Here is a 24301-nt window from a genome sequence, read left to right as displayed (position 1 = left end):
GGCTGGGGAGATAGCTCAACTGGTAGAGTGCTTGCCTCACAAGCACAAGACCCTGAGTTTGATCCCCAGTCCTGAAAAAAAAAAAAAAAAAACATGAGATGATTGGAATTGAATATTTGGGAAAAGAACAGAATGGAACCCTTCACAGAGAAAACAAAATATTATAATTGAAATTTACAACTCAATGGATGAGTTAAATAGGCAATTAACTTATGATATAATGGAGTAGAGAACTAACAGAACACAGAAGAGAAATATAAATAATGGGTATGTCAATACTAAGGAGAACACAGCAAGACCCAGCAAAGGTCTGACTGGGGGTCAAGAGACAGACACGTAGTAGAAGCACAGAGGCAATTTTTTGAATGTGAGTACTGTGTTTAGCAAACAGAACACAGGGCCTAAGTTTGCATATTGAATCAGTGGGAAAGAGAGAAAGTCGTGCAAGTCTTCACGAACAGATGGGAAAGATGAGAATGTGTTCGAGCTATCCAATGGGTCACTTTATCTTCACAGCTGCTGGTGACGACGATGATGAAAAAGACAATGAAGAGAATTTTCTGCACTTTTCCACAAGGTTCTCTCTCCATTTAGTCTCATTAGGGACCAAATCACCCCTAAGTCTGGGGTGGTAAACGCTTTGGCCATCTCCTACCATTACCCCTTCCAGAGCAAGGACAAGCACCTTGAACTTCTTTTCCAGTTAATCACCTCGTTTTCCTGAACACGCCTCAAAATGGTATTTCAGGAAACAATAACTGAACTAATTCTGGGAATACGCATTGTTCTTACTTCTCTGGGCATAGCCTTATATTTCCTTGGAGTTTTTCTATTTTTATACACTGTTGGAACTAGGACACTGGAAAATGAATGGAGAGAAGGAAGACATTTTCAATGGCAGATTATGAAAAATAGTTGCAGTTCATAGAGATAATTCATTACAGACATCTCACAGACTTTCTTAAGGTAAATGCCCAAAGTTTCCTCTTGTACCTTCAGACACCCACTCAGACTGTTTGACAGCTATTTTCTGCCTTTCAAGGACTCCTGCGAGTTTTCTTCCTAACTTGAGCCTAACTTGATTGTGTTTGGCTTGGGGAGTTTCTACTCTCTAGTCAGCCTGGTACCCATAGCGTTTGGAAGAGAGCATACAGTGTGCCCTGCAAAAGTATTCTTTGATTTAGTTACCACTTGACTTGGAGACCTGGTGCCTTACCTTTCCTAGACTGGCTCCTATGTTAAAAAGGGCAAAGAATTTCTTGAAATGCTGCCTCAGTTTCCTAATCCTGAGCTCACTACCCTTACATGAGTTCAGTGCTGCTCCCTCATAGGTTGAGTTATTAACCTAGAAACCAGAGTGAGCTTCTGGGTATCGAGAATCCAAAACCCCTGCATGCAAAGGTGTAAGTGGTTGTACCTTGCTGGGTACAGAGTCCAGAGATCCAAAGGATGTTTTTTAAGTGTCAAGAAATTCAAGATTTATTGTTTTAGACAGTTTATGTCAAAATAACTCCCTCTCCAGGGAGGAGAGCACAATGGTTCTTTCCACCTTGTCTCACCTACCTCCTCAGGAGACTTCTAGAATGACACGAATTCTGTCACATCCATCACTTAGCTGCCTCACGGTGTGTGACTTCTCATCATCTCCTACATTATCCTTACATTTCTCCAGGCTTTATAAAAGCAGAAATGCTCAACATTCATGACTCAAGTTCATATATTTATTCAGCTTCATTACTTTGAAAAGAACGGAGTCTTCTTTTTTCTGTTTTGGAGGTCCAACCATCTCCTTCTGTCACCTTTTTCTCAGCAGATGACACCCAGCAGATACACGGAAGGGGATGGAAACCACACCTCCGTGGCCATGTTTGTCCTCCTGGGGCTCTCAGATGACAAGGAACTGCAGCTCATCCTCTTCCCAGTCTTCCTGGGGATCTACCTTGTGACTCTGACCTGGAACCTGGGTCTTATCATCCTCATCAGGTTGGACTTCCACCTGCAAACACCCATGTACTTTTTTCTCAGTTTCCTGTCATTCATAGATGTCTGCTTTTCTTCTTCCATTGTCCCGAGGATGCTCGCAGACTTCTTAAAAGATGAAGAAACAATTTCCCTCCTGGCCTGTGCCTCTCAGTACCTTGTGGTGGCCTGGATGGCTGTGGCTGAGTGCTGTCTCTTGGCCGCCATGGCCTACGACAGATATGTCGCCATTGGTAGCCCTTTGCAGTACTCAGCCATCATGGCCTGTGTCAGAGGATGGTGGCTGGGGTCTGTGGCAGTGGTTTCCTCAGCAGCTTAGTTCAACCTTCCCTTTGCTTTCACCTCTACTACTGTGGGCCAAATATTATTCGACATTTCTTCTGTGACATTCCTCAGATTATGACCTTGTCTTGCTCTGATCCTTTTATTAGCCAACTGATTCTCTTTCTGGCAGCAGCTTTTGTTGGGTTTGGCTCTTTCCTTCTTATCCTGTTCTATGGCTTCATTGCCGCCTCCGTCCTGAAAATCTCCTCACTCCAAGGCTGTGCCAAGGCCCTCAACACCTGCACCTCCCACCTGGTAACGGTGACGCTCTTCTACGGCACAGCCCTCTCTGTGTACGCCCATCACAGCTCCAGCCACACCACAGAGCAGGACAAGGTGCTGTCCGTCTTCTGTGTCATCCTCATCCCCATGCTGAACCCTCTGATCTACAGTCTGAGGAACAAGGAGATCAAAGAGGCCCTCAGGAGGGTGATAAAGAAAGTATTGTCTTGATCTCAGTAAGAGTAACAGTGGGCAGGGACGATGGTCCCCAAGAGGAGGAAGGCAATAAGAATATGTGCTAGACCTTTGATCTTTTGTAGCTACGTAGAGGAATGTGTGAACCGGGCTTCCTTGTTTCCTGGAATCATGGTGCTCAGATGCCACCATGTCCGACACATTGTCGCCAGCACTAACCACTCTTTAGGGTTTTGCTGTTGTTTTCATTTTTGGTGCTGAGGATTTGCTTCAGAGGCATTTTACCACTGAGCCAAATCCCCAGCCCTTTTTATGTTTGATTTTGAGACAGGGTCTCATTAACTTGCTTGGGGCCTCGCAAAGTGGCTGAGGCTGGCTTGAACTCACAGTCCTCCTGCCTTAGCCTCCCAAGTCAGTGCGATGAGAGGCATGTGCCACCACATCCGGTTGAAACCCAGATTAATAGCCAATTTCCGTGACTAGAATCCTGGTGGATAAAACCCTAACTGGTGGTTGTGTTTCTGAGAACAGAGGTGCTGATAGGTAGTTATAGGTCCAGAATGACAAACACACATCCTCTCGTTTTGTTCACCAATTTTATTTCTTTATATTAGCCAAATAAGTTACTGTACCTATTTAAGGTTCACGGCAGATGTTATGGAATAAGGTAGATTAAAATAGTTATTATAGGGAAGCAAATCAGCATACTTTTTATCTCACATTTTTACCCATGTCTTTTGAGGCAAGGGACTTATAAAAAATCCCTAATAGAGTATGATTTTATTAACTATAGTCCTTGTGTTTTACATTGTATTTCTAGACTTGTTTGCTCTATGTGTCTGCTAACCTATATCCTTTAACTTGCATCTCCCCATTCCCTCCCTTACTTCCCACTTCCCTTCCCTTACTTCCTAAGACTCCCCTACTTCCCACTGTTTTCTTATTTCTCTATATGTTACCTGTTTTTTCAAGTTTCTACATTCAAGTGAGATTATGATATATTTTTCTTTCTGTGTCTGCTTTAGCATAATGTGCTCCTGGTCTGCAACGTGGTAAATGGCAGGATTACCTTTTTCAAGGGTGAGTAGTGGTCCACCATAGACGTACACCACAATTTCTTCATCTCTTGTCCATTGATAAACACCTAGCTTCTTTGCATCTCTTGACCATGGTGAATAATGCCTCATTGAACATGGAAGCACAGGTAACTTTACAAGGTGGCGATTTTATCTGCTCTGAGTATGTCTCCAGAAGAGGGCTGCTGGGTCATGTGGTAGCTCTAATTTCAATTCTTTGGGGAACTCTCTTCTCTTTTCCAAAATGGCCACACCAATCTACACTCCTGTGCATGGTGTACAAGTGCTTCTATTTCCTCCCCGTTCTTGACAGCTTCTGTTATCTCTTCTCCTTTCGACGACAGGCAGCACCCACACCTCTGGGAGGTAATGTCTCATAGAGCTTTTAACTTGCATTTCCCTGATGATTAGTGATCTTGAACAACTTTTCCTATACAAGTCGGTCATTTTTAGATTTCAGATATGGGTCCTTTGCCCATATTTAAATGTTATTTGTTTTGTGTTATTAGGCTTTAAGCATTCTTTATAAATTTTGAATATTGTTCCTTATTGGACATATGGTTTGTAAATATATTTTCTAGTCTTTAGATGGCTGGTTCGTTGTGTGCTCTGCTTACAGTATAGTTTTAGTCAATAAGTGTGATGACTCCAACTCCTTTTTCATTCTCAGTATTTTTTTATGTGTGGTTCAACACGTTTTAATTTTTTTTTTTTTTTGTATTTCTGTGAATAGTGGCATTGGTAATTTAATAGATATTTAATTGAATCTTTATATTGCTTTGGGTAATATGGACATTTTTTACAGTATTCATTCTTCTGATCCATGAACATAGGATATCTTTCCATTTATTTGTATTCTTGTCACTTTCTTTCATCAATGTTTGATACTTTTCATGTACAAATATTTCACCTCCTCTATTGTTTATTCGTAAGTTTCTATTCTATTATAAATGAAATTGTTTTCTCAGAACTAGATTGTTATTTGTGTATAAAAATGCTACTGACTTTTGTGTCTACTTTATAACCTTTTGTTTCTTTTACTAACTGAATTCATTTATTAGTTCTAAGAGTCCTTTGTGGAACATACGTGATCATGTCATCTACAAATACAGATGATTTCACTTCTTCAGTTCCAATTTGGATGCCTTTTTTCTATTTCTCTTGTGTGATTGCTTTTGCAAGTACTTCAAGGACCAAGTTGAACAGAAGTGGTGACACTGGGTATCTCTACCCTATACTGGATCTTAGTGGAAAATATCAGTTGCTCCCACTGATTGTGATGTTGGCTGTGAGGTTTTTATAAGTCTTATATTATGTTGAAGAACTTTCCTTTTATACCAAACTACTCACAATTTTACCAAGAAAGGACATTGAATGTTCTACTGAGATGATGATGTGGTTTTAATCTTTCATTATGTGACACTGAGGTATAACATTGATTGATTTGCATATGTTAAACTAGCCTTTTATGCCAGAGATAGATCCCACATGATCATGATCTTTCTGATGTGCCATTGAATTAAGTTCGCTAGTATTTTATTGGGGATTCTTGCATCAGTTTTCATGGGCGATATTAACCTGTAATTTTGTTGTGGTGTTTTTGTCTAGCTTAGTTAACAAGGTGATACTGACCTCATTATTTTTTTTTTGCACTATTTTTATATTTTTTGGAAGAGTTTGAGAAATATCTGTAATAATTCTGCATCAAATGGTAAAATTAGGCTGTGAAGCCATCTGCTTCTAGACTTTTTTTGTTGAAAGATTTTTCATGACTGCTTTGATTTCCTTTTCTTTCTTTTTTAAAATAGGACTGTTCAAACTTCCCATTTCTTCCTGATTCTATCTTGGTAGGTTTCATTTTTCTAGCATTTTTTCCACTTCCTCTAGAGTGAAATTCTTCCCACCAGTGCTGTGATCCCTTTTACTTCTGAGGTGCTTTGTAGTATCTCTGCCTTCTTTTCTGCTTGTATTTGTTTGACTTTTCTCTGTATTTTTCTTAGTCTAGTGAGGGCCATGCTAATTTTGTTTTCTCAAAGACCAACTCTTGGTTCTATTGATTTTCTCCTATGGTTTTTCTGCCTCGTCTATTTGATTCCTTTCTGTTCTGAACTTTATTATTTTCTCCCCTGTGTTAATTTGGAGTTTAGATTATCTTTTTTTTTAATTTCCAGTTCCTTGAGGCATATGGTCAGGCAACTTATGGGGGACCTTTCTTCTTTTCCAGGCAACACTTATTGCTACAAACTTCTAAGGAACAAGTTTTCCTGCATCCCACACGTTTTGTTACATTGTGTTTCCCCGGTCATTTGTCTCAAAGGTTTGTTTTTTTTTTTTTTTTCTTTAATTTCGCATTTTAATTGCTTTTGGATGTATTGCTTTTTCAAGAGCAGGTTGTTTGATTTTCACATGCTTGTGAATTTTCCAAAACTGCTTCTGCAGAGTGGAATTCCAGTTTCACATTGCTGCGACTGGAAATGACACGGGATATGATTTTAGTCCTCCTGAATTCATTCAGACCCATCTTGCAACGTGACATGTGGGCCATCCTGGAGAGCGTTGCCCACGTGCTAGAGGAGAACGCAGGTTCTGCTGCCATTGGACAGAGTGCTCTGCGTGTGGCCGCCCGCTGCACGCAGTCCACCCTACCGTTCAAGTCCAGATTTTCCGCATTGACTTTCGGTCTCACTGCTCTATTACAGAAAGCGAGTGGTCACAGCCTCCTCCTCTTATTGTACTGCCACCTGTTTCTCCCCTCGTGTCTATTAATACTTTGTAATTAATATTAATATTCTTTGTCTCTCTGGGCAGTTTTGGGCTGGAAGCCATCCTTGCTGTCCTCTGGGTACTGTTTACATGGAACAGCGTCTTCTATTCCTTCGTTTTCAGCCTCTGTGTGTCCTTGGAGCTACGATGGATCTTTTGTAGGCCACATGTAGTTGATTATGTTGTTGATTAGAGTGTTCATCCATTTCTATTCAATGTTATCATTGATAATAGAGCAGACTCCTGTCATTTGCAAATTGTTTTCTGGTCATTTCTTTGTTCCTTTCTTACTCGATTACACTCTTGTCTGCCTTTGTATTTTCTGAACTGTTGAGACTAGATTCGTTTCTTTTTCTTGTTGATGAATCTGCTATAGTTTTTGTTTGATGGTTTCTATTGAGCTTACATGAAGAATCTTATGATCTAAAAAAAAAAAAAAAAGATCTTATGGTCATAGTAGACAATTTTAAGCTTATTGCAACTTGTTACATACAGATACCCTAGATTTTACCTTCCTACTCAAGTTTGTTTGTCTTGCCACAACTTACATATTTCTATACTATACTATTCCTTCACAACTGAATGTTGCTATAGTTATTTTTGGTCATTTTGACTTCAACCCTTCTTACTAGAGATCTAAAGATATACACACCACAGTTGGAGAAATGGGGTATTTTGAATTAGACTTTGTATTTACCTGTACTAGGGATATTCAGGTGTTCTATGTTTTCACAGTAGTACTGCCTATTCTTTTGTGTCCAGCTGAAAAACTCCCTTCTGCATTTCTTGTGAAATAAGTCAATTGGTGATAATTTTCCTCAGCTTTTGAAGATATTTTCCTTCATTGCTGAAGGACAGCTTCACTGAGCATCCTATTCTGGGCTGGCAGCACGTGGGGTGGATCACTGCATTCTCTCTTGACCAACAGGATTTGCTGAGCAATCCATGGCTACTGCTGTGGGGATTCACTTCTGGGTCGCTTGACACTTTTCTCTTGCTATTTTTAGGATTCGCTCTTTGCCTTTGACTTTCACAGTTGGCTCTCAGTGTGCCTTGGTGAAGAACTAGTTGGGCTAAACATGTTTGAAGACCTTTGAGCTATGGGGATTTGGATGCCCTTATCTCTTCCAAGATACAGGGTGTTTTCCGTAACTATTTCATTAAATAATATTTCTGTACCTTTTTCACTTGGACCTACCATAATATGAAAATGTATTCAATCAGTGGCGTCCCATAAGTCCTGCAACTTGTCTTTGTTCTTTTTCATTGTTTGTCTCATATTTTTATCTGACTGGGTTGTCTTCCAGTACAGTACGTTCAACTGCTTGAGATACACTGCTTTCAAGCTATTATACTTTATTTCATTTATTAAATTTTTCAACACCATGAATTTAGTTTCTCTTTTATGCTATATTTTGTTGAATTTCTCTTTTTTAAACTCTCAGTGAATTGCCTCCCTGTGTTCATGTGCAGCTTACTCGTTTCCAAATAATCAGTATTTTTAATTCCTTTTCAGGCAATCCATGAATTTCCTTTTCTTTGAGGTCAGTTGTCAGAGAATTCATGTACTGCAGATTTGGTGTCACATGGTCAGATTTTGCTAAAGTACTTAGATACCTGTGACATGAGCTCAGCTTTATTCCCTCAAATGCAGGCACTGTGATTAGGGGCACTCCCCAGTAGCTTTGGGGCCAGAAAGCAAGGGCAGAGCTGTGATACTGACCCTGGGGATTATGGGTCGACAATGGCATGACTCTAGGGATGAAGATGTATGTTGGAGGCTCCGTTCCTGGGACATGGGCACAACTGCAATCTGAGTCCTGGAGCCAGCAGGATACAGTGCTAACTTGCGCACTGCATATTGCATAGTGCTGACTCCAGACTTTGAAATCATGGACATCTTAGTGGCCCAGGATGTGAAAGGATAAGAGCGTCAGCAGCAAGAACCCAGGAATAATGGAGCTCACTGATGGCTTGTTCTGAAGCAGGTGTAGAGTGGTGGAACAATGGTCTACTCCCCAGGGTGGAGAGATGCCTGAGGATCTCAGACTTCAGAAAGCCAGTTCAGACTCAGGGAGGCATTGCTGTTATGTCCAGAGGGGAAGACGGAACGGTTCAGCCAAGCTTGTATTTCCTTGGTTTGGTGGAGACAGCACCCTAGCAGGTTTGGTGCTTGAGGTTAAGGTTGGTCCTTGGCTCTGAGTTCACCATTGCTCCCCTTGGCCATAGGTCTGGGTTCCTGCAAGCTAAGCATGTGACTGCATCAGTGGGCAGGGTCCCTAGTCCCTGGAGAAGATGGGTCATTGACTTGGCTCAGGTACAGCTGTATTTCTGGCATGGCATATGGAGTCCTAAAAGATGGGGCACCGAGTGAACTCAGTTGCTAGGAATACGGTTGCTCCGCTGGACTACAGATCAGATTCCTAAGGAGTAACACTTGGCTGAGGCTATGGATTTAGGGCTGCTCTAGGCTGGGACTTAGGTTCCTGGTGGACAGGGCAGCATATTGGCCGAGTCAACAGGACCTGGCTGCTCTGCTGAGTTGGACTCAGAATCCCAGGGGCAGGGCTCTGTGGTGGCTGAAGCAGTGGGGGACATGGTGACTTGCTGGGCCTCGGTTTTGAGTTGCTGGGCTACAGGGGGCACCTGGGTTGGGGCAGATGGGGTACATCTGAAGCAGCCTGTTTCCAGGGCAGCTGCTTTGCTGGTGGATGGCACACTGGTGTTTGTGGTATAACCATGGCAGGTCAGCAGGGATCAAAGGATGCAGTGACCAACCCCCCGAACAATGGTTCCAGCTTCATAATGAGGCAGTACAGGAGCAGCTTGGGCCACAGAGGGTGGGACACAACGAGGGCCACTTCTCTGAGGTGGTCCACGCTTTGAACGCTCCCTAAGGGGTGCTCAGGGACTGTGAAGACTGGGGGACGCACCAGGAGCTGAGTCCAGATGTCAATGACAGCGATGGGGACCTCTGGGGGCCTCCTATTTACTCTCCCCCAATAGGGAGAAGTCCCTCCAGGTGCACGTTGATCCCCACAGGGGCAGTGGGACAAAGCCGGTGTGTCCTTCCTTGTCTGCGCGGCCATCCAGAACTCCACGCTCCCTGGGGTTTCTGCCCCTCCCATGCTATACGGTGGCTCTCTCCTGTAGTCACTAGGGTCAAACTGTGCGCATTTATTGTTCTGGCTCTTTCTGGTGGGGGTATGAGCATGGGAATCCTCTTATCAGACATCCTGCTGATGTCACTTTAAAACTGGGCTGCATTTCTGTGATTCGTTTCTTTATTGTGTGGCACTGGGGATCACACCCAGGCTCCCGTGCATGCTGACAAGTATCCTGCCACTGTGCTACATCCCCAACCCAATGCACTTGTTTTTAATTCTTTATTATTTTTATTTATATTCCAGAGAAAAGAAAAGTAAACATGGTATAAACTTAAAATTAAGCCTATTAAAGTTGAAATAAACCTAAAAGGAATATTTTATGACTGTGGTCTTCAACAGAGACCCAGAAAGAGAATGAGCAAGTGAGACAGAGAGGAAATGCAGAAAGGAGAGGAGGGAAGGAGAGAGGAGAGGAGGAAAGGAGAGAGGGCCGGAGACTCCAGGAATTCCAGGTCTTCCAGTCTAAGCAGGGAGGAGTAGACCAACCAAACTACTAATTGGACTACTAGTTGGACTGAGTCCAACTAAAATGATTTTTTTCTTTTTATTTTTTTTTTCAACTAAAATAATTTTTTTAAAAAACTTTTGGAAAGCAGTATGGAGATTCCTTGGAAAACTTGCAATGGAACCACCATTTGACCCAGTTATTCCACTACTCCACATATACCCAAAGGACTTAAAATCAGCATACTATAGTGATGCAGCTACATCAGTGTTTATAGCAATAGCCAAAATAAGGAACCAACCTGGGGGCCTTCTACAGATGAATGGATAAAGAAATGTGGTGTATGTACATAATGAAATATTACTCTGCCATAAAGAAGAATGAATTATGACATTTGCCAGAAGTTGAATGGAACTGAAGAATATCATGCTAAATTAAATGAGCCAGTCCCAAAATACCAAAGGCCAAATGTTCTCTGTGATATGTGAATGCTAATTCACAATAAGAGAGGGTGGGGAGGGAAAGAGTAGTAGTCCACTGGATTAGACAAAGGGGAATGAATGAAAGGGAGGGGAGAAAGGAATAGGAAAGACAATAGAATGGACGGGTTATAACGTTCCTATCCTTGCATGTGAATACACGACCAGGGTAACTCCACACCATGTAAAACCAAAGAATAGGATCCCAATTAGAATAGGTTATCCTCCCTGTACATACATATGTCAAAATATACTCTACTGTCTTGTGTATCTAAAAAAAACAAATTAAAAAAATTGAATTAAAAAAAAAAACTTTTGAAGAGATACTTCTTTGAACCACAGTTAATGGACTGAATTTCATGCACATTACATTAGTGACTACACACCACTTTGTACTTCATGCAGTAATTACATCACATGGGGTATTCTTTTTCTTTTCCTGTGTTAGACTGGCAGGGGAGAAGCTGTCCCCATCTTAAAGACAGACCATTGGTCATATAAAGGCCTGCCATGCTCTTCACCAAGTGAGCAACCAACATCCAGACTCCTTCAAAGTATGTGGAACTGGCCAGGATATTTCCTGTTATTGACCATTGTGCCCAAACTTTATATGCTTGGTGCAATTCTTTAAAACTATGCAATAAATTATTCAGTGTGTCTGTCCTTTTTTTCTGTTAAATGAAATTTTAGCTACTCTTGTCACAGAAACAAACCAGTAACTATGAGATGAAGGATGCGTTAATTTGCTTTACTATATAGTAACTATTTTAATATAATAGACATCTCATACTATCATGTTGTGTATTGAATACATGAAATACAAATATTAAAAAAAGAAAATATTCAGCTTGAAGCAGTAAACTGCTGCTGTCCTTATCCGGATAACATAGGTACAAGTACTAACAGAATCACAAGAACTAAACCACTAACATGTTGCCCCGACCAACCCCTTTCTCCCTGCAAGATTGGTGGAAGTAGATCAAAGACTGGGACCTGTCCAAACATCTCTGTGTTGCTAGTAACAGGAACAACAGATGAGCCCCTCCATCCTGCTCCATCCTGCTCAGAACCTTATCCGAGAAAAGCCCCCAGGTTTGTAGGAATGCCCTTGAGCAGGTTTTTTTTTTTATCGTGCAAATCAATTATATAAACTAGAGGCTTCCCTGGGTGTCTTCATGCATGCACGTGGCATGATGGGATCAGTTTCACTCCCCTCCAGCTTCCCTTCTCCCGCCCCTGGTTCCCTTCCTCCACATTAAGCCCCTGCCTTCTTAAGTAGATATTTTTAACAAAGGATTTTAGTAAGTGATTGGAAACGCAGCATCATGTGCTGGAAAGATCCCCAAATCGCAGCATATAAATTTCACTTTCCACTACTAAGTGGGAGACCTGGTGTGCCCGCCTGCTCTCATGAGTGCCTTAAAATCTGGATCTCCTTTTGTTCTATGAGAACTACTCTACTAATTGGCTACGACCATGAGCCCCATTTTACAGGTGAAAATACTGAGGCTTAGAGAGTTTCATTTGCACAACCACCAAGTGGCAGAGCCAGAGTCCATCACAAAACGTGGTGCTCGGGACCAGGGTCATGATCAGCGTGTCACGACACTGCCATGGATTTGTGAATCCCTTACTTCCCTGTCATGAATTTGTCTATACCTTAGCGCCTTGATGTCCTCGATTACGCCTAGGAAACAGGCAGTGTCTGCCTCGGGACCGCTGTGATAATTGAGTCATATCAGATACCTGCGAAAATGTATAAAATAAACGTGCATCGTAAGCAGGAAGTGTGTGCACGTGGAATCTACGCTTATCAAGCTATCTTACCAGTTGTGCCATCTTGGGAAAGTCCCTTAACATCTCAGACCTCGTATCCTTCACCCATTCATTGAGACTAAAAAACACCTATGTCCTTTCCAGCCCAAATGACTCAAGGTCAGTTTAAAAAATCACAATTCTGAGGCTGCAATAGGGCCACAGGGAAGTAGGGAGTCCATCCACTTGGCAACGCAGGGCATGAAATCAGCAGGGACAGAAACTCCAGAGCAACCCCGACCCGAGAGGGAGTCCCTGAAGTTTCCCCCTAATTGGCTTCTCTCCTCTCACCTCTGCTCTTGGTGGCACATTTAAGAGAATCCCCAGTGTGGCCGCCACAATGGCTGTGAGTGCACGGCCAGCTTCACGGTCCACGGCACCCAGCAAGGAGTGCCGCAGGCCCACTCAGAAACATCTTTGGAAAAGAAACAGGCAGTTTCAACTTCTGACAACAACTCTCCTCTGTTGGGGGATCTGGATCAAGGTCAGAAGATCTGGGTCAAGGTCAGAGGGCAAGACTCAGAGCTATCTCCAGCGAGATCCGCGTGGTTTTACAGTAGGACCCCCATGGAGCCAGGTTTATGGAAGTCAGTCTCCCCCACCCCCCCTCCCCCTTCTCCCTCACACCCACGTCCTGCACTTAAGGTTCTTTCTCCTTTTCCCGATCCTCTGCCCTTCAATGAAAAGAATAATCCCAAACCTAAAATTTCAGGTGTTCCTCTGGGGTCAGGGGTGGGTGTTGAATTCTTAAGAATGTGACCTTGAACTCTGTTCCTTTCTGCTTTCTCACTGGTACAATGGGGCTCATGGAGTCAAACGAGATGACATCTATAAAGCCCAACAGATTTTAAATCAGAAATTGAGATTTGGAACAAAAAGAATACTTTATAAGTTTCAGGGGAACTTCCTGAGATGAAAACACACCTGCCTAGATTTCCTGATTTTCTTCACCCCCAGAACTCCTTTAATGTAATTTGAGCTCATGGGGATTATCTTCTTGAATTAATAATAATTATTATTAATTCAATTATTATTAATTTTGAATTAATAATAATTAATTATCATGATTAATAATTTAACTTCATTGACGTGCACAGCTTGGACTCATGACTTGTCACTGAGTCTCAATGACAGCACACAGTATGCATCTCAATTCCTTTAGACCTTTTGAAAGCTTCAGCTAGTTCTCCCTTGTCACCTTTGTTGACCGTGAGGGCTGGAGACACAAGCTGGGGCCACAGAGATGTCAGACATGCCCCTTCCAGACACAGGCCATATTGAGCTAAATGTCCTCCTTAGCCTTCTTTTACTTATATTTTTTCTCATTCAGCAAAATATCTGATTTTAACTAATTTTATGCCTAGCACATCTCATTAAACTGAGCATGTCCCTAATTAGGTCAGAAGTGGAAAGGGTCTTGATTAGCTATATCCACCTAGTGAAATCTGTAACCCGAATTTACATCAGTCAGCTTTTCTTCTCTAGTTGTCTTGGAAGATGGTGAACACCTGCAAAACTTTTATCCAAAAAAGTGAGTATATTCAGAGGTGTTTTTTCCCCTTTTCCTTCAGCTTACAAAATTTTAACAAGTTAAATTGTTGTGATAAATTTTATCATGAATGAGAAAAACAACCCCCATTTTCTCACTGTCTTCTAGGAATGGTGGATGACACAGAAGTCACTCAAGCGTGGCTTCCTGTGTCACCAGAATGCAATATAAAAGGGCAGAAATTCAGTGCCAGGTGATGGATTTTCATTGAACTCACTGATTATATTGGGGCATGATGTCTGTGAGAATTTATAATTTTAAAATATTCTTAGGAAATCTAACTCATACTGAGTGAACTAAGAAGTTAATTGGCAGCACTCTCTTCTAAGAGTAAAGAGAAAGATTTCCAAGTTTGTAAGCTCCTAAAGAAAATTAAACAAAGGCAAGAATCTTAGTTTCACATTCAAAGCTGGGTCAAAGAACTGCTTGTTAATGACTTCAACACATATTTACTGAGTTATGCAAGTGCTAGCATTCACATGCTTAGTGTTGAATAGCGGAACATCACTAGTCTGTGTGCTGTGTCTGGTCAGCACTACCTGCTCTGGGGTACTGGGTGGTAGTTGGACATAAAAGTAACAGCAGGAATTTGCAATTCAGCTTGGTAGAGATCACACAGTCATACAAGAGAGAAATAGGTGGAATGATTTCTTTTGTTGTTGTTGTTGTTCTTTTTAGACATACATGAAAGTAGAACGTATTTTGACATATTATACAAACATGGAGTGTAACTTATTCTAATCAGGATCCTGCTCTTGTGGTCGTACATGATGTAGAGTTACACTGGTCTTGTACTCGTACACCAAGATAGGAAAGTGATGTCTGATTCATTCTCCTTTCCTATTCCCATCCCTGGTCCCTTCCCTTCATTCCCCTTTGTCTAATAGAATAATTTTTTAACAGTATTCTTGAGTCTAGGCTTAGAGACCATCTAATTAAGGAAATTGTTTCATCAAGAGCTCCTTAATACTTTAATATTATTATTAAGTCTTCCCTTTTCCTCTTTTTACAGAGACAAGTAATGCTGTAAAAAGAGACAAGTAATGCTGGGGAATGATAATTCATAACATTTATTGAGTCCTTATTGTGTAAAGGTGTTTATGTCATTGGGTTCCTGGAACAATCCTGTAAAGTGGTAAGTAGCATTATCTCTATTTGTATATGAGGCAACTGAGGAACAGAGAGGTTAATAACCTGCCAAAGATTACACAGCCAATAAGTAAATGTCAGAAAAGTATGTATTCTCTCTCTCCCTTGCTCTCACTCTCGCTTTCTCTCTCTTTCTATGCTTTTAATGACTTATGAACCTTAATAACTTAATATCACAACCACAAGAGCTGGAGAAAATACAAATAAGTCTGAAGAAAAATATCAAAATTATACCACTTACTACTTTGAATGTTTGGCTTTTAACGTGTGGCATTGTGTGTGGTTAACATAGTGTGTGTGTGGGTGTGTGGGTGTGTGTGTGTGTGAGACAGAGACACAGACAGACAACACGAGAGAGACGACGTAAGCAGGTCTTCCCCCAGAGAAGCAGAGCGTTCTGCACACTCCTGAGTGTGTGAGGGCTGTTCCTTGGTCATCTTCTCTGTCTCCGGCTTTCCTATATTGTCTTTTATATTCCATGGCTATTTTACCAGTCCGCAGCTGTGTTTCAGCTGTGTCTGTCTGGTATAAGTGGGGTTTCTGTCATAACCAAGATTAAACTAACCACATGTTTTCTCTTAATCTGTTTTGGTTCTATGATTCAGACACGCCTTTTCCATCCCAAGATTATCCAAAAGCATCTCTATTTATTCCTCTAACCCTTTTTACCCTGAGTCAGGTCTCACAGACAAGTTTTTGTCTTTATTTTTTTAATTAATTATACATGACCGTAGAGCCCATAGACTATGAGTTTATCTTTTCACTATTGATTTAAAATACTAACTTTATCACATGTTAAATTCTTACCACTACTTGAATTTAGCTCTGAAATGGCTACTTGTTCTTTTGTTGCCCATCTCCTTTTGCAGGAATAATTGATCATCAATGTTAATAGTACTGCTTAACGTCAGAAGTGCGGGACCTTTCTAATTATCCATCTTTTGCAAAATTTTCGTGGCTGCTCTCACTGATTGGATTTTCCATCTCAAGGAAGGACACTTTGGGCTTGGAGGATAGACAATACCTAGTATCCATCGAGAACCCGCTAGTGAGCTCTGACTGGCTGATCGTCTTTACTGGTGTGTGTGCATGTGACTATGTGTGAGTCGTGTGTATGTGCATGTGTGTGTGTGTACATATTGCAACTTAGAAATAAAATATCCATTTTAACTTTACAGCCAGACCCGTGGCAGTTTGACCCTGGTTGTCCCTTTTCCTCGTGCACCGAAAGTCAAGGGAACTAAATAGAAAATGGGGTATGTGGTTTATACCTTCACCGCCCTAGCTGGTTGACCTGTGTGGGCAGTGGGTCTAATCTACACCTACCCGTCCACAGGCTGATCGGGCTCAGGAATTCCAAAGAAAGAAAGAAATCTCGCAGCCCTGGCACCCCTGTCCACAGGTACAGCGGTCATCCATGATTGCTGGCAAGCAGTCGATGATAAAAACAACAGCCACTGATTGCAGAAGAATTACCGTGTGCCTGATGGAGTGCTCAACTCACAGTTCAGAGCACTCATTGTTCTCCTTTATAATGAGCACGTTAAGCTGGACACATGGGCTGGGGATGTAGCTTGGTTCATAGAGGGCTTGCCTCCCATGCACAAGGCCCTGGGTTCGATCCCAGCACCATTCTAAAAGAAAGTTTGGCCTGTTTATTACATACGCTGTGACAATTTAACGTAGAATAAGAGGGGATCCAAAGTCCAAATTATGTACCTTAAAATTGAGAATCCTTTGGGGCCGGCCAGCTCCCCAAGAGGCAAAATGCCTTAATATTGAGAATCTTCATGTGAATTGCCCAGGAATACTTGTTACATAATTTTCAGGGGGGCAAACCTGCTTCCGCCACACCAAAATACATCAAAACTATTTATTGTGATATTATGTTTCAGGCCAGGGTAGAGAGGTATTAAGTTCATTTCTAAAATGTTTGAGAAATGATCATAAATCCAGTGAATGATTTTTAAAGGTCAAGAATAAATTTTTAAAATCTGTTTAAGTGACAATCAAAAGAGTTTGGGAAGGAAACTATTTCCAATTTATTTTGGAAAAATGCCACTTCTGCTTTCATGAGTCCTCAGCAGTATAATACAAAATGCATTATCAGAGGATTTTAAAAAGCATTTTAGTTAAGCAAGGATCTCAGTCTTCTGTATAAAAATCATAGCATTTCTATGGCTTTTTTTTAAGAATTATCAAATTTTAAATATCTCTTGTCATAGTTCAGCTCTTAAATGTCCCCAAAGGTCCATAAGTTAAAGAACTGGTCGCCAGCTGGTGGTGCTACTGGTAGATATGAAGTCCGGGAGGGGATGGGAGGACCGGGTCCCTGAGGGCAGGACCTTCAGGGGTTTACTGGGACCTCTGCCTTTGCCTTTGCTCTCATCTTTCACTTCCCAGTCACACTGGCTGAGGAGGAGGAGCCCTCCCCGTACTGTACTGTGCTGCCTCAGGCCCAAAGACACAGGGCCAAGGAACTGTGATTAGAACCTCCGAAACTGTAAACCAAACACAACTTCCATTCTTTAAATAGTTTTTCTCAGGCATTTTGTCACAGTCATGGAAATCTGACACATCTCTTTTAATTCACACAAGACCACAAATCGAGCCTAAACAATGAGCAGTTGCTCGATGATTTAAGAAGAAAAGGGACAGTGCAGGACAGAGAAGCACCTCCCCTCTCCCAGCCTCTCTAAAGAAAAGGTGATGCATATGAAAGTGGTCACTCGTCCTTCCTCCTGAGTCACCACCGCCTTCTTTGTCTCCTTTCTCACACCAGGAGCAGTGAGGCGATGACTCACAGAAACCTCACAGAGATCAGGCAGTTCATCCTCCTGGGATTCTCTGACTTTCCCAGAATCATAGCAGTGCTCTTTGTGACCTTCCTGCTGACCTACGTGACGACGCTGACCTGGAACCTGGCCCTCGTGGTCCTAATCAGGATGGATTCCCACCTCCACACGCCCATGTACTTCTTCCTCAGCAATCTGTCCTTCATAGATCTCTGCTATGTCACCTCCACAGTCCCCAAGATGCTGTCCAACTTCTTCCAGGAGCGGCAAACCATCAGCTTTGCAGGCTGCATCGTTCAGTACTTCTTCTTCTCAACCATGGGGCTGAGTGAGTCCTGTCTCATGATGGCCATGGCTTATGACCGGTATGCTGCCATTTGCAACCCTCTGCTCTACTCTGCAATCATGTCGCCCTCCCGCTGTGCTGGCATGGTGCTGGGATCCTACACGGCCGGACTCACTGCCTCCTTATCCCAAATATGCTCTCTGCTTCAACTCCACTTCTGTGGGCCTAACGTCATCAGCCACTTCTTCTGTGACATGCCCCAGCTGCTGAAAATCTCTTGCACTGACACGTTCTTTGTGCAAGTCCTGACTGCTATACTAACGATGTTCTACGGGATCGCAAATGTCCTCCTAATCGTGATCTCCTATGGCTACATTGTCAAGTCCATCCTGAAGATCACGTCTGCCAAAGGCAGGTCCAAGGCGTTCAACACCTGCGCGTCTCACCTCACAGCTGTTTCCCTCTTCTACACTTCAGGTATCTTTGTCTATTTGAGTTCAAGTTCTGGTGGTTCTTCCAGCTTTGACAGATTTGCATCAGTCTTGTACACTGTGGTGATTCCCATGTTGAATCCCTTGATTTATAGTCTGAAAAACAAAGAAATCAAAGATGCCTTGAAGAGACTGCAGAAAAAGATAGGCTACTGCTAAGGATCCAGATCCTGATTTTGACAGATTTGGGCTAAAGGGCACTAAAGTGCATGGGACTGGAACCTGCAAAATTCACATCAAGCTAGATGAAGGCTTAATGGGAAATGGGCAGCGTGCTCCTCTGAACCAGCAGCTGGCTCCGTGCTGCACAGTCACGTGTTTAAATCCTGGAGGTCCATTATTTTCACCACCATCCCCCACCCCTCCACACCCCCCACCCTCCGCCATCTCCCTGAGACGCTCTAGTCGGTCATTGTTTTGGTCCTTTTGAGAGGGAATGAATGTGACCACCTCCAGTGCGCCATCTTGTGAAGTCACTCCAGGTTCACCTCTCGAGGAACTCACACAAGCCCAGGAGCTGAGGAACAGAAGCTGCTCATGGAAGTGGGCTTCTGGGAGCTGCACTGGGTGGGCGAGGGTCTCGGGGACTGCTGCCTTCCAGGAACTGACTTCATGGGCTGCCGTTCAGTTAAGGAGCAAAACAAGAAAAATGGTTCTCCTAACTTGGATATGAAAGACTTAGACCAATGGTATGTTCCAGATTCTACACATTGTAAAAATGTTTTTTTTTTCTTTTTTTTTTTTTTTTCTTTTCTGAGACAAGATCTCACTAAGTTGCTGAGGCTGGCTTTGAACTTGCAATCCTCCTGCCTCAGCCTCCTGAGTCACTGGGATTGCAGGTGTATACCACCACACAGTTTGAAAATGTATTCTGCAGATTCACCTGTGGGACAAATAAAATGGTTTAACTCGCCCACGGTAACTGCACAGAAGTATAGCTATATAATATATTCGGAGAAAGAGTCAACCTACCAGCCATCACTAAGGGTTTGATAGGGTAAGGATGAAAAGGAAAATAAGAGAGGGTCCCTGTTCTCATATCTTCTTAGCAGCCAGACCCATATTCAAAATAATAAATTCTACATTTTAGGGGCAGTTCAATGCAAAACATGATTGAACTAGACTTACGGGCTAAGACACGTGAGAAGAGGAGCTCATGTGAATTGACAGGGTGCAGCAGAAGGTCGCATCAGGGAAGAGGAATTTGAACTTGTTTTTACAAGATAAGTTTGAAATAAAAGAAGTCACATTCTCGGGAGACAAGTACATAGCAGCAGCAAGTGAGTTGAGCATGCAGAGAGGTGTCATTCAAAACTGTGGAACAAAAGGAACGGACACTTTCAGCCATAACTCAAATTCACTTTGAAATAACGAAGAATCAAAGAGCCAGGAACATTGAGACTCTAGGGGTTGGTCATTTCAATCACTCTCATACTTCTTGGACCTCTTGGCCCAAATAATCTTCTTAGAATAAACCTAACAATCCTTCTGAGGTGCTGAAGGCTTTTGTCTTTTCAAATACTTTCAAATAGTGTGAAATAAAGATCAAACACATTATTTATTAGAATTAAGACTATTTGGACCAGCCACATACTGTGGCAATACCATGGGTACAATGTCAACAGCAGCACACTTCACAATAGTGAGACCATGGAATCAGCCTAGGTGTCCACCGACAGATGAACAGATAAAGAAAATGTGGTAGATATGCACCATGGAGTTCTATTCAGCCATAAAGAAGAATGAAATTATGTCATTTGCAGGAAAATGGATGGAACTTGAGACCATTATGTTAAGTGAAATAAGCCAGACTAGGAAAGTCAAAGGTCCAATGTTTTCTCTCATATGTGGAAGCTAAAGAGAGAAAAGAAGAAATAAGTTTGTGTGACAGGGAGGATCTCGCAAAAATAGAAGGGAGACCTGTAAAGTGGAAGAAGGGGACCAGGGGAAGGAGGAGTGAGGGAAAGGGGCCATACTGGGGAACTAAATTGATCAAATTATGTGCGTGCATGAAAATGTCACAATGAACCCCACTATTATATATAATTACAATGTGCCCCTTAAGGAATTAGTTTAAAGGGCTATTTGGACCAGGAAATTAGTTATGAGAATAAGCAGAAATTTAAACTTTAGGAAACTTTGGTATCATCCAATTTAATTCTTGCTTTTTCACAGACACTGTTGATATGGGCCTTGGAGATCATGAATGGAAATCAGGATCAGGTCCTTGTTCCCCAACATTGAAGATTAAATGCCCAAGAAACCCCTAGGCAAAGCATAGAAAACAAATTTTATTTAGGAAAAAGACAGAGATAGACTTCTCCAAAGAGAAGGGGACCCAGAGCTGGGAGTCCATGGGAGAGGCTGTGTCTTGTTCCTCTATCAATCCCAGGACCCCCTTTTAATTATTGCCCTCTCTCTCTTCTCCACGTACGTGCCTAAAAGCAGGGACAGGACGCGGGGTTAATTGTTAGCAACCCAGAGTGTCCAGGAGCGGGATCGCAGAGGTTAACAGCCCATTGCCCTCTCTCCGTGATAACCAGAGGTAACCAGCCCTCATCTTCTGACTGCCTGACCACCCCCACTGCCTCAGCTTGCTGAGGAATGTGACGCGTCCCGTTCACCAGGACAGGCAGGGCTGCAGGCAAAGAAAGCATGTGAGGGTCAGCTCTGTTTCATAGAATTACTCTCCTATCCTCATCTTCCCACCAACCTCGCCTCTCTGTCCCCTTACACTGTCATGATCTAAATAATAGGAGAAACGGAGCCCTGGAGGAGGACAGGCCTCGGGCAAGATGTGTGTGGCCTCCACTTCCTGGCTCCCAATGCTTTCAGCTTGTAGATCCCCGACATGCAGCTGGTCTGTGCACACCAAGAGGAGAATTTGATTTTCAGTCCCCGAGGGGTGGGAGTCAGATGATTCAGATTGTGCTTTCTGTCGTGCGGTGGTTCCTTGTGAATTCTAACCATACCAACAGCGTCGTTCGAATTTGTTTCAAAGGTTTGTGAACAACATCATTGGCAAGATTTGAGTTAAGAAAGAATACAGTACATTAAAAGCATATTGTAATCTTGTTAAACTGAAAATGCATTGTTTAAAAAAGTAAGGATTAGAAATTTCTGGGCAGGATGATAGGTTTTACCCAAGTGTCTTGCTTATTCCCAGCAAAATGACTTGCAACGTGCCTGGAATCCCAGCAACTCAGAAAGCTGAGGCAGGTGGATCACCAAGTTCCAGGCCATCCTGTAAAATGAAGGAAGGGGACATAGCAAGACCCTAGCTCAAAATTTAAAAATAAATAAATAAATAAGATATGAAAAATATGACTTTCAAAAATTACAAAGATAGAACCATGTCTATTATCAGTAGAGGTAAGAGAGTAAGAGCCCACATACCAGGAAATGTGAGAACTTCATAGTCACCATACTGCTGGTGTTGGATTCGATGGTCGTGTTTAGAAATGAGGGGCAGCCTCAGATCTCCACGCAGAATTGGAAGCACACCGAGTGAATGCAAGCTGCAAAACAAGCAGGAGAGCTATCGCAACACAATCAGAGAAAACAAAGTCACTAACGAACACCAGCCCACCAGAAAGAGTCGTGGAAAAAGAAGCAAGAACAAAATTAAATTTAGTATTTAAGGCATTTAGGGCTAAGAGGTGAGTGTGTTATAGACATTTTTTTAGACGGAGACAAAAACCATGCACACTCTCGTTATGGTTTGGATATGAGGTATCCCCCAAAATTCATGTGTAAGACAGTGTAATGTACAAATAGTCTCTCAAGATACTGAAAATGAATAAAATTTAGCAATACTTAGAGATGTGGTCAATACTAAAATCAGAAATAATCATACTTGAAAAGAAATAAAATAATATCACAAAGCTCTCAACTGAAGCATTTGAAAGAAGAACATCAATTCAAACCTTGAAGGAAAAAAATAGTATGCAGAAAGAGAAGAACAAAATTTATAATTACATGTGATAGGCAGATCTTCAAGGAAGTAGATAGGCTTATGAAATATTGTGCAAAGACTATAGACAACTTCCAAATTTAGAGAAAGAACTAAGTATGAATGAGATTTCAAATTTGAAGAGAGAGTGTTCATGATGGTAGGATAAGATAAAAATGGAAGAAAATGATAGTAATTTTCTAGAATATTATAATTCCTATAAGTTAATAACAGTTTTCTCAAAAATCATTGATGCTCTGGGGAGATAGCTCAGTTGTTAAAATGCTCACCTCACAAGCACAAGGCCCTGGGTTCAATCCCCAGCACTGAAAAAAAAAAAATCATTGATGCTAATTTTCCTGATTTTCCAGAAAACCAAAATTATTCCCATTATTATTCTCATAAATATTGTTTGATTTTTTATTTGTTTGACTTAGTTGCACATGACTATAGAATGCATGTGTACATTTTGATAGATCACACTTAAATGGAGTGTAATTTCCTCTGTTCATATAGTAGGATCACATCAGTCATGCAGCCGTCTATGTGCATGAGGTAAAAATGTCTGTTTCATCTCATAAAATTTTGACTCAAAAACTAGAAATTAAAAATGTACCTATAACAGGAAGATAAAAATGGAAGCTATCAAATAACTTTCTGTAAAGAGGCTCTTGAGCTAAAAGGCTTTGTTGGTTTTATGGGTACTCATTTATGGGAAGTTTCTAGGAAATTAAAAGGATTAAAAGTACCAATGTGGGGGGGGACGTTTGGTACCAGGGATTGAACTCAGGGGCACTTAACCACTGAGCCACATCCCCAGCCCTATTTTGTATTTTATTTAGAGAGAGGGTCTTGCTGAGTTGCATCAGCCTCGCTAAGTTGCTGAGGTTGGCCTCAAACTAAATCCTCCTGCCTCAGCCTCCCAAGCTGCTGGAATTACAGGTATGCACCAACAATCAGCTACCAATGTGTTTTTTTTTTAATTCTATTATTTTATTTTTTAAGTAATTTTTTATTTTTACAGACTGCATTTTGATTCATTGTACACAAATGGGGTACATCTTTTCATTTCTATGGTTGTGCACAATGTAGATTCATACCATCATGTAATCATATACCAATGTGTTTTTAAGTTGCATTTCTCTTATCCAGGTAGAGTGTTCCTTTGGACAAAATATAAACAAACAAGAAGTTGGGGAAGAAGGGAAACGGATCCAGCATCAATCCTGGTAGTCAGTTTTAAGGTCAGAAATCCTGCTCCATGGGTGGAGGTTGGAGGAGAAAACCAGGTCATTCGTTTTGTGTGGAAGAAGAGCCCCAGGGAAGAATATGCACATGGCCATGTGGGTGGTGGTAAAAGACCTGAATGTCTGCCCAGGGACCTGAAGGAGGAAAGTTGGAAGACTGAAGGCCAGGCAGGCTGGGGAGGAGTCGAGTCAGGAGACTGACACATGGGAGCGGATATGAGCATGGAAAATTTTGTGTCCAGTAAAGTAATTAACCACAGAAGAAAATCTCAACAGCCAGTGCACAGACCAAGTCGGCCTTTGGACATGAGCCAGCCTTGATCATTGAGCACATGATAGAAATGACCCTGGCAGGAGAGAGGAAGC

General features: G+C 41.9%; 2 protein-coding genes across 2 annotated transcripts; both read left to right on the top strand.

Moving 5' to 3' along the window:
- Positions 1–1813: 1813 nt before the first annotated feature.
- LOC306638386 (olfactory receptor 5A1-like) lies at positions 1814–17650 on the top strand (the record flags this gene model as incomplete). Its single annotated transcript, XM_079101691.1, is given in 6 exon segments — positions 1814–2237; positions 2240–2745; positions 3747–3801; positions 6237–6476; positions 12783–12950; positions 17568–17650. Coding segments are annotated over 6 exon segments (1476 nt in total).
- Positions 17651–17959: 309 nt separating this feature from the next.
- LOC306639024 (olfactory receptor 5AN1-like) lies at positions 17960–18895 on the top strand (the record flags this gene model as incomplete). The annotated part of the gene is made up of 1 exon (XM_079102467.1): positions 17960–18895. The coding sequence occupies one exon, from the start codon at positions 17960–17962 to the stop codon at positions 18893–18895; it is 936 nt and encodes a 311-aa protein (XP_078958593.1).
- Between the last annotated feature and the right edge of the window lie 5406 nt (positions 18896–24301).

This window comes from Sciurus vulgaris, assembly GCF_902686455.1.
Source record: "Sciurus vulgaris genome assembly, chromosome: 11".
In the NCBI taxonomy this organism is placed as follows: Eukaryota; Metazoa; Chordata; class Mammalia; order Rodentia; family Sciuridae; genus Sciurus; species Sciurus vulgaris.
This window is presented reverse-complemented; position numbering and strand designations above follow the sequence as displayed.